Raw genomic sequence first — 13,062 nt, forward strand, 5'->3', positions numbered from 1 at the left:
ACTATAGACTTATACTTGTATTCCGACATTGACTACGGATGTTTACCATACCTGGATAGGCACCAAGATTAATGCAATATGAGCTTGTTGCTTCAGATGTGCACTTCATGATCCACGCTATAAGACACATGCTTATATCCGTGATACTAGCTACAGATACTTTATGTACTACAGACTTGTACTATATATGAGACATGCTATAGACATGCATACGATATGCTATAGACATGCCATATATCCAGATACATGCTAAAGATGTATGCTTAGCGATATACACCCAGATATGTACTATTAATATAGACTAAGAAGACTGTACCTATCGGATACATGCTACTAGATCGATATTAATTATCCTTATAGAAAGGATAGATCAGGGTACTTCGGATGAGAGTCTAATTATTCATCCAGACAGAGCTAAATCATGATTAGCTTGCTGGAGTTGTCTTTTAGCATGATTAAGCATTAGTTGATCTGAGTTGACTTATTTGTTAATCCAATTAATAGAACTTTTATCCATTGTTATAGTATATAAGAAGGATCATTTACCTGGCCAGTAGAGAGACTTCAGTTTACTTTACACCTGTCAGTTTGATAATAAAATATACCTTTATCAAGTTGACATTACTGTTTTTTTATTCTTTTTTTTTCCGTGAATTTTAGTCTGTAAAGCCTCAAATTCCACAGCACATATCGACTGTATAAGGTGCAAAAGAAGTGGCCCTTTTCCTAGCAGAGCTGGTCTTGAATGTTGAGGCTATAGGCGTTGCAACTGATCATAGTAGATGTTAGCGCTTTGAAACAACCAACTTTGTTATGGTTACTTACAAGGATACGTTTGGTTGTGCCATTGAACAAGTCTTCGGATGCTTGAGTTTGTCAAGTTTTCTTCCCTGAAGATCTTGTGTATTTCAGTATTTTTTAGCATCCAGTGGTGGTAATGCCTCGCAACTGTCAGACATCTGATTGTCACTATAGTTAGTGCCGAGTCGATCAGAGTCTCCAAAGTCATATCCGCCATCGCTACCAGGTTCACTATCGCTGTGTTCTTGCTGACTATTTCTTTCAGTGTAAGATCCAGCCTGAGTATCATGTTCAGTTCTTGCTTTCTTTCTTTGATACTGATCAGTCTCCAGGTTGTGCAAGTCTACAGTTGTTGTGTCGTTTGAAGAGTGCCAAAGTTTATGCTGTTTTTCATGTCTATTGCGGATTCTTCGACAACACTGGGCACAAAAAAATGGCATCGTTAATAATATTGGAAATAAAGGTTAAACACAACTCTGTCTGAATTGTCTTTTATGCTCCTTATATTGCATGCGTTTTAATCTGCATGATTGAAACATCAATGTCTGTGATAGCGGGAGCTATTAATTATTGGAAACATTACTAGACCAGTTTTTCTCGGTCTTTCATAGATTGTTACGCATTTATCGCATTTGATACAACCATCTCAAAGCACTGGTCTATTTTACACTTTACACTAATCACTTATTCAAAAATGTATCAAGCACAACAACTATTCTTACAAAGATTGGAGAACACTGAACAGGAGTTGTCCAATCTTAGCAAACAGGTCAAGGAATGTAATGACAACCAAACCGAAGTAAAAGCTATGCTGCAGCACATTGTTCAACAATCTACTTCTTCGAGCACGGCCAATGTTGCGAGACTACATGGAGTGATATGCCGTCCAAGCAAAGCAGACAACAAACATCTGGAGGAGCTTTCTGTTGAGCTATGCATCAGCGTCCTTGAGGAGCATCGATTAGGTGGTGGGAAAAACCTTGATGGCAAGAAGGTCTGGGAGCTTGTCAAAGATGCAGCATACAACCAGGCAAAGAAAGCTGATAGACAGTTCCCAAATATCACTTTCAGCAAGCTGGACAACAGGTTACAAGCCTTGTTGGTCAAGACCGTCATTAACGATGTAGCCAAAAAGGGCGTTGACATCTCTGGGTTCTTCAAAGATTGGTTGCCGCAGTTTGCTGTCTCCAAACCATTGTCTGGCATAATCGATTACAAATACAATGCCAGGCCAAGCAATGACACCGCAACTCACGAAACCCAATTCGATGATGATCTGGTATTTTCTGAGGGATCCCAGGCGCAATCCGAAGAAGATTCTGTCGACGATGACGAAAATTCGATTGTAGACAAGATCAATTTTCATGTTTCTCGAAATACTGGATCACAAAAGTAAATGCTGCATAGAGAAAAGTACTCTTTGATACTAATCGTAATATTATAGAAGAATCAGCATGCAACATATGCCTCTAGTAGAACAAGTAATTAAGTTTTCATAGATATAGCGCAGTAACTCACATTTCTTTTCCGTTTTATAATGTGCACTATCATTATTATAGCCAATGCAGCCATCTCCAGTATCAAAAAATGTATCTGCATCAAACAAATCAAAGGCAAAGGAATATGAAAAGCACAGAAGATCTTCATCACCAGAAACGCAAGATTTGCAAAGACAGTAAGTCTCTCATCATGCGAACCTCTATTGGTTCGATCGTTGATAAAAGGTTTCGTTATTTTTCCTCCTGATCTTGCTGACACAGACTCAGCCAGTCGATTTTCAACCATTTCTCCTTAATTATGAGTGTTCAACATTTTGATAGACTTCAAGTTTAGCTTTAAGGTTAGTGTGAAATTTGAGGCTTAATAGACTAAAATTCGCGGAAAAAAAGAATAAAAAACAATAAAGTCAACTTGATAAAGGTATGTTTTTGTTGAGGATATAGATCATCTCTGAGAGGCAAATGTATTAAGCGTCGTTTATTACATAAGAGGATCTGAGAATGAGCTGAGATGCATAGTAGAAGTGAGAGGTCTTTATTCAAGCAGCACGAAGGAATATGAGTGGTGCCATCAAATGGCTAATCTATATCCTGGTTCCTAGAGAGTGGTAGCCTATGGTCTTTCGTCCCTGGAAGTGGGTTTCAATTCCGACAAATGTCCTTCCGTCAAAGCTATTAGGAAGAACATTCTATTCTGGATCATCTTTGTTGTTTATCCTTGACTGGTGGTTCATGAATTCTGATGCAGCACATCCTCGTTACTGGTTCAAGGCTTATACAATTATCCCGCATTCAAGATCAAGGTCCTATTGCTGCGGCACTGTCAAATAACTATAAATACCTTTGATATCTACACTAGTTTTGATCCCTATTCAATCTTGGAATAACATAATAAATATATTCAGTTCTAATTGTATTTACTCTGTCTATATTTCGTTATTCTAAACAGTTTTATTATCAGACTGACAGGTGTAAAGTAAACTGAAGTATCTCTACTGGCCAGGTGGATAATCCTTCTTATATACTATAACGATGGATAAAAGTTCTATTTGTTAAGCACAAAGAACAAAAGGATTATTATTTGTAGCTTATAAAAAATGTTCGATATTATAAAAACAAGAAAAGACTTACTTGAATAAGATCAGACACAAAAACTAAAGATTTATTGATGATGAAAACAAGAGTTATTCTATTTATACTAAGTTCTGAATGCCAAAGTAGCAATTTATCTTGTACAACGCTTATCACATCTGGTGAACCTCAGTATTTAGATAGCTGAGATGCACTTCAATTATCATTGCTTGTCCCTGTTGTTGCACAACACAGACATATCTACCCATCAAGAATAATAACTTAATCTTTATAGACAGTTGTTGCCCTTCTGGCACAACATAATCCAGTGTACATACAGTTTACATCTAAATCTAATAACTGGATGAACTGTCGAAATGCAGATCATCGTGGATGTATTCCACAGTTAGATATAGCTTCTCTGCTGCGAACGATTATCAAAAGTAATCTGCTGACCTAATAAGTATCTCATTCAATCCATGCAAGTCATCAAATTTAAATTTATGAAATAGCATTGCTGCTCAAGGTTTAGATTTACTTTAATCATCGCGCATTTTAAGACGAAACATTTGATTCTTAGAATCAGAATAAGCGCGTCTACCGCTAAGAAAAATAAATTTCGTCAGATGCAGAACATTTGGGTCATTAGACAAAATTTTAATTTACTTGCTGGTTTTGCAACTTAACCTGCTACACCTTAATTTCAGGTCAAATTCTGTTCAAATCTAGCCATTTTCAAGCAAGAATAACTCATGCCACAAAGCGTTTTGAGAGCTTGGAATAGCACCACACGCCTTTTCTTAGCCACGCTTTACTTCCTGATTCTTTATCTCTTTTTTTTTTGGGTCATTGCAAATTCATGAAAATCTTCATGTTTTCATGAGTATTAGCAAGGGAAAACTCTTAAAAATCAAACGATCGCGCTTTTCACCCCGAGATTCAAGACATTTCCTATAATACATATTAGACCAAATTGACCGTAAAGATGATATGCAACATTGTAAAGTACTTTTTTGAGACTTTCATATGCTAAATATTGACATTCCTACAGAAAACCTATTTTTAAATATTTCAAGATTGCTCTTAATTTCTGGTCTGAAAGCTAAAAGTAGTCAGCATCATTCGATGCGCCTTCATTGACTCTTTATAAATGCATTAAAAATTAAAGTATAACCACGGCAATTTTCATAGTCAATTTTAGCAAAAACGTTTAAAGAATGTGAAATCAGGTCGAATTTGAACACGAAAATACCCACTGCAGAAATTTAAATTAAAGTGCAGCAGTTAAAGCTGCCTCCTCGGCAGAAGACTGAGGCCAAAATCTACTGGTCGTGACGTCGGTTAGGGCGCCCTCTCATTTTCCATACCCTCGTTTTTTGTCCTTTTTGCAAATCGCATTTAGTATCAAACCATATGTGGAATTTGAGGCTTTACAGACTAAAATTCACGGAAAAAAAAGAATAAAAAAAAACAGTAATGTCAACTTGATAAAGGTATATTTTATTATCAAACTGACAGGTGTAAAGTAAACTGAAGTCTCTCTACTGGCCAGGTAGATGGTCCTTCTTATATACTATAACAATGGATAAAAGTTCTATTAATTAGATTGACAAATAAGTCAACTCAGATCAACTAATGTCTAATCATGCCAAAAGACAACTCCAGCAAGCTAATCATGATTTAGCTCTGTCTGGATGAATAATTAGACTCTCATCCGAAGTACCCTGATCTATCCTTTCTATAAGGATAATTAATATCGATCTAGTAGCATGTATCCGATAGGTACAGTCTTCTTAGTCTATATTAATAGTACATATCTGAGTGTATATCGCTAAGCATACATCTTTAGCATGTATCTGGATATATGGCATGTCTATAGCATATCGTATGCATGTCTATAGCATGTCTCATATATAGTACAAGTCTGTAGTACATAAAGTATCTGTAGCTAGTATCACGGATATAAGCATGTGTCTTATAGCGTGGATCATGAAGTGCACATCTGAAGCAACAAGCTCATATTGCATTAATCTTGGTGCCTATCCAGATATGGTAAACATCCGTAGTCAATGTCGGAATACAAGTATAAGTCTATAGTGCCATCCATGTCCGTGGTGCCATCTATAGCCTATATCTTATATAGTATGAATCTTATAGTACTAGCGTATCTGAAGTCCATATCTTCTCATGATCATAGTATAAATCGATATCGTACATCTAATCCAGTGTACATACAGTTTATATCTAAATCTGGTAACTGGATGAACTGTCGGAATGCAGATCATAGTGGATGTATTCCACACCATATTCATTTGGGGACCGTTTTGATTGAAAATAACACTCTAGCTTCTGATAACAAGGCCTTGTATTGTTAAAAGTAGTTGATACTGCTTCTTTAAAGTGGAATATAGTAGGTACCATTCGATAACGTGTACTGGAAGGCGTGGAATGAATACTAACTGAATTTGTTTATTAGGCTTCGATAATTTTCTTGCCTGTTTGATGTGGATGCTGCTGCCATTGCTTCCCTGCTACCTCTGCTATCTCTGCTATCTCTGCTATCTCTGCTATCTCTGCTATCTCTGCTATTTGCTTCTTTGGTTTATTATCTCTGGCGGTTGCTTCGTTGGTCTTTATTTCTGGTGGCTGCTTCTTTAATCTTTGTCTGGTCTCTGGTGTCGTTTGTTCTTTGGTTTTTCTATGATTCTGGTGTTGCTTCTGGTGTTGCTGCTGGTATTACTGTTGCTAGTCTGGTCTCTCCTGGTCTGCTATCTTTGGTGCATGCTCGTTCTCTGGTCTATGTCTGGTAATTGCTTATACTCTTCTGATGTATCTGTGGCTGTGGTAAGTGGTAAGTATCTTCTTTCTTCTGGTCGCAATGATATAAAACTTCTTTGAATGTTTATATTATTATTACTGCTTCCTTTCTCGTGATAATGCATTCGTGACGTTTGCCTTATTGCGCTTTCTTCTTCTTTCGTTGGCTGTGATATGATCAGCTCAACGCATGCTTGCGATGTTGTTGTTTCGTATGTACAAACAACAAGCATGATGCACTGCTATATAACTGTATTGCCTTTGTAATACTACTTTGTTATATAACCGTGGGTTGTTGTTTGTGTTGCCTCTGTCGCTTCACATGAAACAACAATAGTCATTATGTTGTATTGCACACTTATAATACTGCTGTTGCTCATGCAATTGTGCGTGTTTGTGTTGCTTGACATTCGACTATTACCACCATGCACATTGCTCATGCATGCATTTTTGTTGCAACAACAACGAGCTGTTCTGAACATCTTTGATGTTGTATTTGTTGTAATGCTTTTCTTTTGACTCGCTTTTTTGTGTGAGTGTTCCTTTTTTATCTACATGCTACTATACCCCTATAGTAGTATGTTGTTTTCTTCTTTTCCTTTTTTCTTTTATTATGTTTCTTTCGAAGCATACCTCTTTATTACGTTGTGGTGGATGTGCCTATCGCTGAAGCTCAACAAGACTTTATCCGAGACTAGGAGATGGATAGGCTGTCTCCACTTGGTTATCGCTACTTACTTTAGTGATGATTGAGAGTCTCAACGCCTGAATCTAAAGCTGGGTGGTGTAAGTAAGGCATGCTCTAGCACCTGAGGGAAATTTGATGATAGTAACAGCTATATTGCTATATATAGCGGAGCTTAAAATTTTGCCTCACATCAAAACAGAGGGAAACCCTCGCAAATTTTTTTTAGGTCAGCGGAGTTTTCAAGCAATCTGATTGGCTAAGAGGTTGGAACAACGAAGATCTACAACTAGTTGATTTCTTATTGATCTGTCACTTAATATAATTTTGTGTTTGCAATAAAAGTTTATTCAAATATAGATATAATTTAAATCCTCCTTCTTTATTCAAAAAAGGTAAGATGCATTTATTCATTACACACTTTTGTGAGAGGGATATACCTTAATAAATTCACTATGTGAGGAATTCATTGTGGATTACATCCACTCTGGTCTGCATTTCGATAGTTTATCCAGTTACCAGAATGAGATATAAACTGTGTATGCAATGGATTAAATGTACGATACAGATTTATAAGAAGGATATAAGCTTCAGATACGCTAGTGCTATAAGATCCATACTATGTAAGATTTAGGCTATAGACGGCACCACGGATAAGAATGGCGCTACTGACTTATACTTGTATTCCGACATTGACCACAGATGTTTGTCATATTTGGGTAAGCACCAAGGTTGATGCAATATTAGCTGAAGAAAATCATGTTTCTGCCACTGTAAACTCCAATTTGGGGTTGAAGAACTGATTTTGGACGTATCATAGTATGTGCCCAAACGAGGTTTCCTTTTGTAAATTAAACAACACAACAGGGGAGCAAAATATAGTCAGAAGAGAAGAAGCCTGGTTGGCAGTTGTACTGATAAATGATGAAGCACTTTATCCTTAACTCGGTAAATTATTTGACAATTAATGTAGCGACTGAAAATCCGTTTATATGTTTAGCTATCCCTCACACTGAGTATATAGTGGCCCTGAAGTAAAGTCTTTAGTATCAACATAGGACTTATAATAGCTGTTCCCCCCTTTTCGTAAAATGCGCAGTAAACCTTTGACCCTTTGCCAAACCACAACGAAGCAAGATATCACCAAGCGGTTTTGAATATAACGCTTGCCAACATCAAATTCATTGACCTGTCATTCGTAATCATTTGTAATTAACAGATTCTTATTTAAATTTCATTACTCAAAGCTGGCAAACTTCAAGAATCATCTGTTTCTCCACAATAACTCTCCCATTTTAAAAATTTAACAAAACTATTGTTTTTATCAAAATTGTACTATAGGAATGTGATACTTTCAATGCGAATTTCAAAATCGAATTTCAAGGTATACCTCTTTGTGGAAAGAAAAGAGTCAGTGATGTTGGGTGAATTTTGCAGATACAGAAGAATTGTCGCATGTTTTCTTCTGCCATTTCGTATTTGTTTCGTTTTTCAAGTGCATTTGGTGAGGAAGTAAACGTTTTCGCTTTTTAATTCCTGATTACTCTGTTTGTGATTAGAGGCACGCTTGTCTTTGAATCGAATTCACAAGGTCTAACATCCAAACCTATAAAATAAATGCCAAACCCTGGTCTTACACACTTCTATCTAGGAAAGCTACGACGACTGTATACGAATGATTTGTCAAATACAAATTTTATTCATAACAATACATGTATCGAATATGCCGTAGATAGCTATTTTTTTTTAAAACAAGGCCAAACCATAGGGAGGTTGTCTAATGAGACTCCACTTGTCATCATATTCAGCCCAGAGAGACCATTCAAGTTCCTTTAACAATTCGTTGCGCACAGTCCAAGCCTTGCTAATATCCTTGACAGTATCAGCAGTAAATGTAGCTTCAGAGATATATTTTTGAATAGATTTGAGAGCAGAGGCAGGATGTCCAGCCTCACGATCACGCTTGACCTTGATAAGCAAAGAAGACATGTTACTGGAGCTATCATCCGATGTCCATTGTTGCAAAGAGCGAACAGTAGCCTCCAAATCTTCGCCATGTGTCTCCTTGTCTGAAACAGCAGCATATGCCATAGCCTTGTTCTTCAGAGCATTGATGATTTGCTTCTTTTTGTCGCCGTTCTCCTTGCGCTTTTCTTTTTGTTCGTCGTTTTCATCATCAGGCTTCTTGCGACCGTAGAATTCCAAGAGCTCGCTTTGGTTGTACTTGGCAAGGATGGCATCTGCAATCTTGACAATCTCAGCGCATTGCTCCTTTGATAATTGACCGGGCTTCAATAGGCAATCTACATCGGATTTACCTTCTGAGGCAGTCCAGATGGCATTGATTTTGGATTCTAAAAAGTTGACATCATCAGGATAGGCAGCTTCTAATTTCTTCAAAAGCGCCTTGTAGGCTTCAGAATCAGCAGTGAATTTCTTGAGGTACGAGATTTCCAAATCGCGAGCAGCATCCTTCAACTTTTGCTCAAGTTCGTCGTCAGTGGGCTTCTTATCGCTCTTGCTGCTTCCAGAAGATGGCTCAATGACAGAGGGAGGAACAGTGTACAAGACATTGTACTGTCCACCGTCAACCTCGCCCAAAAAGTTGAGTTTACCAACCAATGCATCTCCAGGTTTGGCTTCCTTGGGAATGGCATCCTTGCCTGTAGGTGCAGCAATGTAAAAGACCTTAGTATCCTTGCGCTCCAAAGCAATCTTGCTATAGTTGGAACTGTCCTTTGTAAAGACATCGCCCATGGTCTGGAATGTGTCGAAACTAGTGCTCTTCAAATCCAGATCCAACTCCAAAATGGTTTCATTCAACTTCTCCAATGCGGTCTCGTTTTCTGTAGACAATTGAAGCATGATGGTGTAATCGCCCTTTTGGCTGATCTTGATGTCGTGGTCAAAGACATCGAGGTAGCCTACAATCTTCTTGTTGACGTCGTAAATGATGCCAAAGACACCAGCCAAAAAGTGTTCGTAGAGCTGATTCATGACTGTTGGGAATCGAGCAGTTATGGTAGTGCTAGCATCAACCTTAAAGTTATAAGACAGAATAAGCTGGTACAGTAGATGAGAGTTGGGCAACAAATCACGATCAGGGAGCATGGGTGTGATGGTAGCTTCAGAAGGACGGATGTATTTGCGCAACTTGCTGAAAGAGACGCTAACGTTCAAGTTGTCTTCTCTGCGGATAGGACTTGAGATGTCTAATCGAGTAACTTGAGGTTCCAAGTGAAGCGTGCTTTGTCCATTGGCAAGATTGCCCGCAATCTGGACACCATGGAAATTAAGGCTCAAATCAACATCGTGTTGACCAAGGCCAGACCAGAATTGAGCTAAACATACTTCCAAATTGAGTCCTCCACGAACAGAAAAGTGCTTCTTGATGACTTGGTCGTCAGATTCAGGATCACCGAAAGAACCAGTGCCCAGCATGAAGGTATAAGTATGCTTCTTCTTTTGGTTTTGCTTGGGCACAAGCTGTAAGAGATGAAGCATGAATCTGGCGGGTGCAGTATCAGCAGGTGCGTGTGCTTTGATGACAAGTTCACAGCTGGTGGCACCTTCAGGCACTTGCACGAAACGTCTAATGATATCACCGGGACCATACTCGACATTTTTGTATTGAATGTAGCCTTGGGAGGGCACTGTTGGCTTGACGACAGCTACAGGGACGCTAAAGAGAGGACCGCGCTCAGGGGCAGAAGTGTCATAACCGAGGACTTGGCCGTAATGGAATTGACTTTCGCTGAGAGCAGTAGGATCAACCTTGATTTGGAATGCATTGCCGCTAGAATGAAGGTAGAGATAATCGGGCACAGTGATCCAGGATTCAGTGGCAACAAGGGCGACACGGACATCATATTCGAATTTGGCTTGGTTGTACTTGGGGTCTTCAGGATCCAATTCGTTCATGAAATGAGGTTGCACTTTGGTAGTGATGTATTGAATTTGGCTGGTTTCATCTAATTCGCGAAGATAAATACCACGCTTACTGCCTCTCTTTTGGACAGTAACCTAATATAGTCGTATAATGAGCTTACGAGTTCATGAGTTCATAAGAGCAGATGAATGTACTTACTCTGAATAGCAAGTCTAAATCTTTACGGTTTTTGAAGCTGTCAAGATACTCCCAAGCCTTGTCAACCTGAATGAATCCAACATTGAGAGGATCATCTACTGATTTGGCTGTTTGAACTACAGCATTCTTCAATCTGTAGGGAGTGTATTCTTGGTTTTCCGCCTTGAGAGCAGACACCAGCAATGCAATACAGCCACATGCGTTAGGACTAGACATACTGGTACCATTCTTCAAATCGAGCTTGTTCAAGACATAAACGGGAACACTTGTGATGGCACTGCCAGGAGCATAAATATCCACGCCTTGATAGCCATCAGTGGTGGGACCACGTGAAGACCAAGTGTAAGGACGCTCAGTTACGGATTCGAGAAGAGCGTACTCTGCTTGCATTTGAGCATGCTTCACATAAGCACCTACAGTGATGAAGCTCTCATCCATACCGGCTGGAGCACCAATGGAGCTGTAACAAGGACCATCATTACCAGCACTGGTGACGAAAATACAACCTGACTTGCCAATTGCCTCTTCAGCCAAGAGCTTGATAAAGTGGCCATCAGTAGGGAGACTAGAGGATTCGCCGTAAGACATATTGGCCAAGTCTACCTTGTGCATGGCAAGATGAGAGGCGGCACGAGTTAAACCAGGGCCAGTTTCCATTGATCCGAGACGAGAGTCTCCAATACGCAAAGAGATGATCTGAGCACCAGGAGCGACCTACATATATCAATGAATCTATTAGTATACTAGCTTTTGCTGCTTCCGTTGATATCACATACACCATTCAATGCAGGTTCATCTGGGAAGTTAGCAGCAGTGATACCAGCTACATGAGTACCATGACTGCCGGCCAATGTAACAATGCTATATACAGAAAATTGTTCTCGATTGAGTGTTTCCTTCCTCCTTTTAGATGACACTCACTGCGCTTACCTAAGAATGTTACCGTCATTATAAATATTGACAGAGAAATTGAGCAAATCAGCCTTTCCAAAGGTGTGATATTTGAGTTCCTTGCGGTAATCAGTCAAACAAGGTTGGTCTAAAGTAACATTAATGAGAGAAATTTGGGTTAGCGACCATTATTCCCTGTTTGGGCAACAATTACCCTTTATGTTACAATTTTACAAACCTCTCAAGTCTCCAGACTCATTCACATCAATGACAGCCCTCCAGTCCTTTCCATCAAAATAGACAACACAATCCAGAAGAATACCGGGGTCTTCGTAGTTCTTGTTCAAGTCTTTCAAGATTTCAACACGAGCCTCTAATTCGGCTTTTTCGGTGTCGTCTGTCTTTTCGTCTTGAGGCTTCTTGTTGAATTCTGCAAGTTTGGTTTGTGCTTCGCTCAAAAGGCCAGATTGCTTCTTAACAAAGTTTTGGCGACGTTCCTGAATCACATATTAGATCAGCCGTTCTGCCCTGATGTATAATACATAATTCACTTACAGCCTTGATTCTGGAGCACAAATCATTAGGAAACAGCTCATATGCACGCTTGAGACCAATGCGATACTCATCACTGGGGTTAGTCCAATCACCCAAGATCAACTTGCGTCCACTCAGGCCCTCAATGACCTTTTTACCATCCTCAATGGTTGGCTTTACAACTTTGCTCGTCTCGACATCACCTAATCCCTTGATTAATCACTGTATACATCTTGCCTCATGCATTGAACAACTCACCTCCTCCAGTACAATCCACAATATCAATCATTTTAGGTTTCCCGTCAGTAGTGACCTGCATACCAGCGGCTCCAGGATCAACACCTACACCATGACAAGAGACATGAGTATACGTGTCCATATCTTCAGGAACGACTTTGGCACTTACCTGTATCGAGGATAGCTACCACAGTGTTTCTGCCATCGTAATTGGGATACTTCTTAATGAAGCTGGCAGCTTGTGTATCTTGCTTTGGCATAAGCCCATGCACGGGATACTCTTGAATAGATTTTGAAGGCTTAAATGTCATGATTGATAGAGAAGAAGAAAAAGAAGAAGAAGAAAAAAAAAAGAAGATTGTGGGATAATTAGACACTTTTTATTTCTTTTTGTAGGACGACGCGTATGCAAAAAAAGAGAGGTTGAATCCCGATGTTGG

At 39.1% G+C, this 13,062-nt stretch overlaps 2 protein-coding genes across 2 annotated transcripts; one reads left to right on the forward strand and one right to left on the reverse strand.

Annotated features, from left to right (window-relative positions):
• Window positions 1-1,495: 1,495 nt before the first annotated feature.
• Window positions 1,496-2,197, forward strand: ATC70_004436 (uncharacterized protein; the record flags this gene model as incomplete). The annotated part of the gene is made up of 1 exon (XM_064823739.1): window positions 1,496-2,197. One exon carries the CDS (start codon window positions 1,496-1,498, stop codon window positions 2,195-2,197), a length of 702 nt encoding a protein of 233 aa, XP_064688564.1.
• Window positions 2,198-8,619: 6,422 nt separating this feature from the next.
• On the reverse strand, window positions 8,620-12,933 carry ATC70_004437 (uncharacterized protein; the record flags this gene model as incomplete). Its single annotated transcript, XM_064823740.1, has 8 exons — window positions 8,620-10,896; window positions 10,961-11,674; window positions 11,737-11,821; window positions 11,891-11,999; window positions 12,090-12,348; window positions 12,407-12,588; window positions 12,644-12,727; window positions 12,792-12,933. The coding sequence occupies 8 exons, from the start codon at window positions 12,931-12,933 to the stop codon at window positions 8,620-8,622; spliced, it is 3,852 nt and encodes a 1,283-aa protein (XP_064688565.1).
• Between the last annotated feature and the right edge of the window lie 129 nt (window positions 12,934-13,062).

This window comes from Mucor velutinosus (genome assembly GCF_035048745.1).
Source record: "Mucor velutinosus strain NIH1002 chromosome Unknown tig00001540, whole genome shotgun sequence".
NCBI classification, from domain to species: domain Eukaryota; kingdom Fungi; phylum Mucoromycota; class Mucoromycetes; order Mucorales; family Mucoraceae; genus Mucor; species Mucor velutinosus.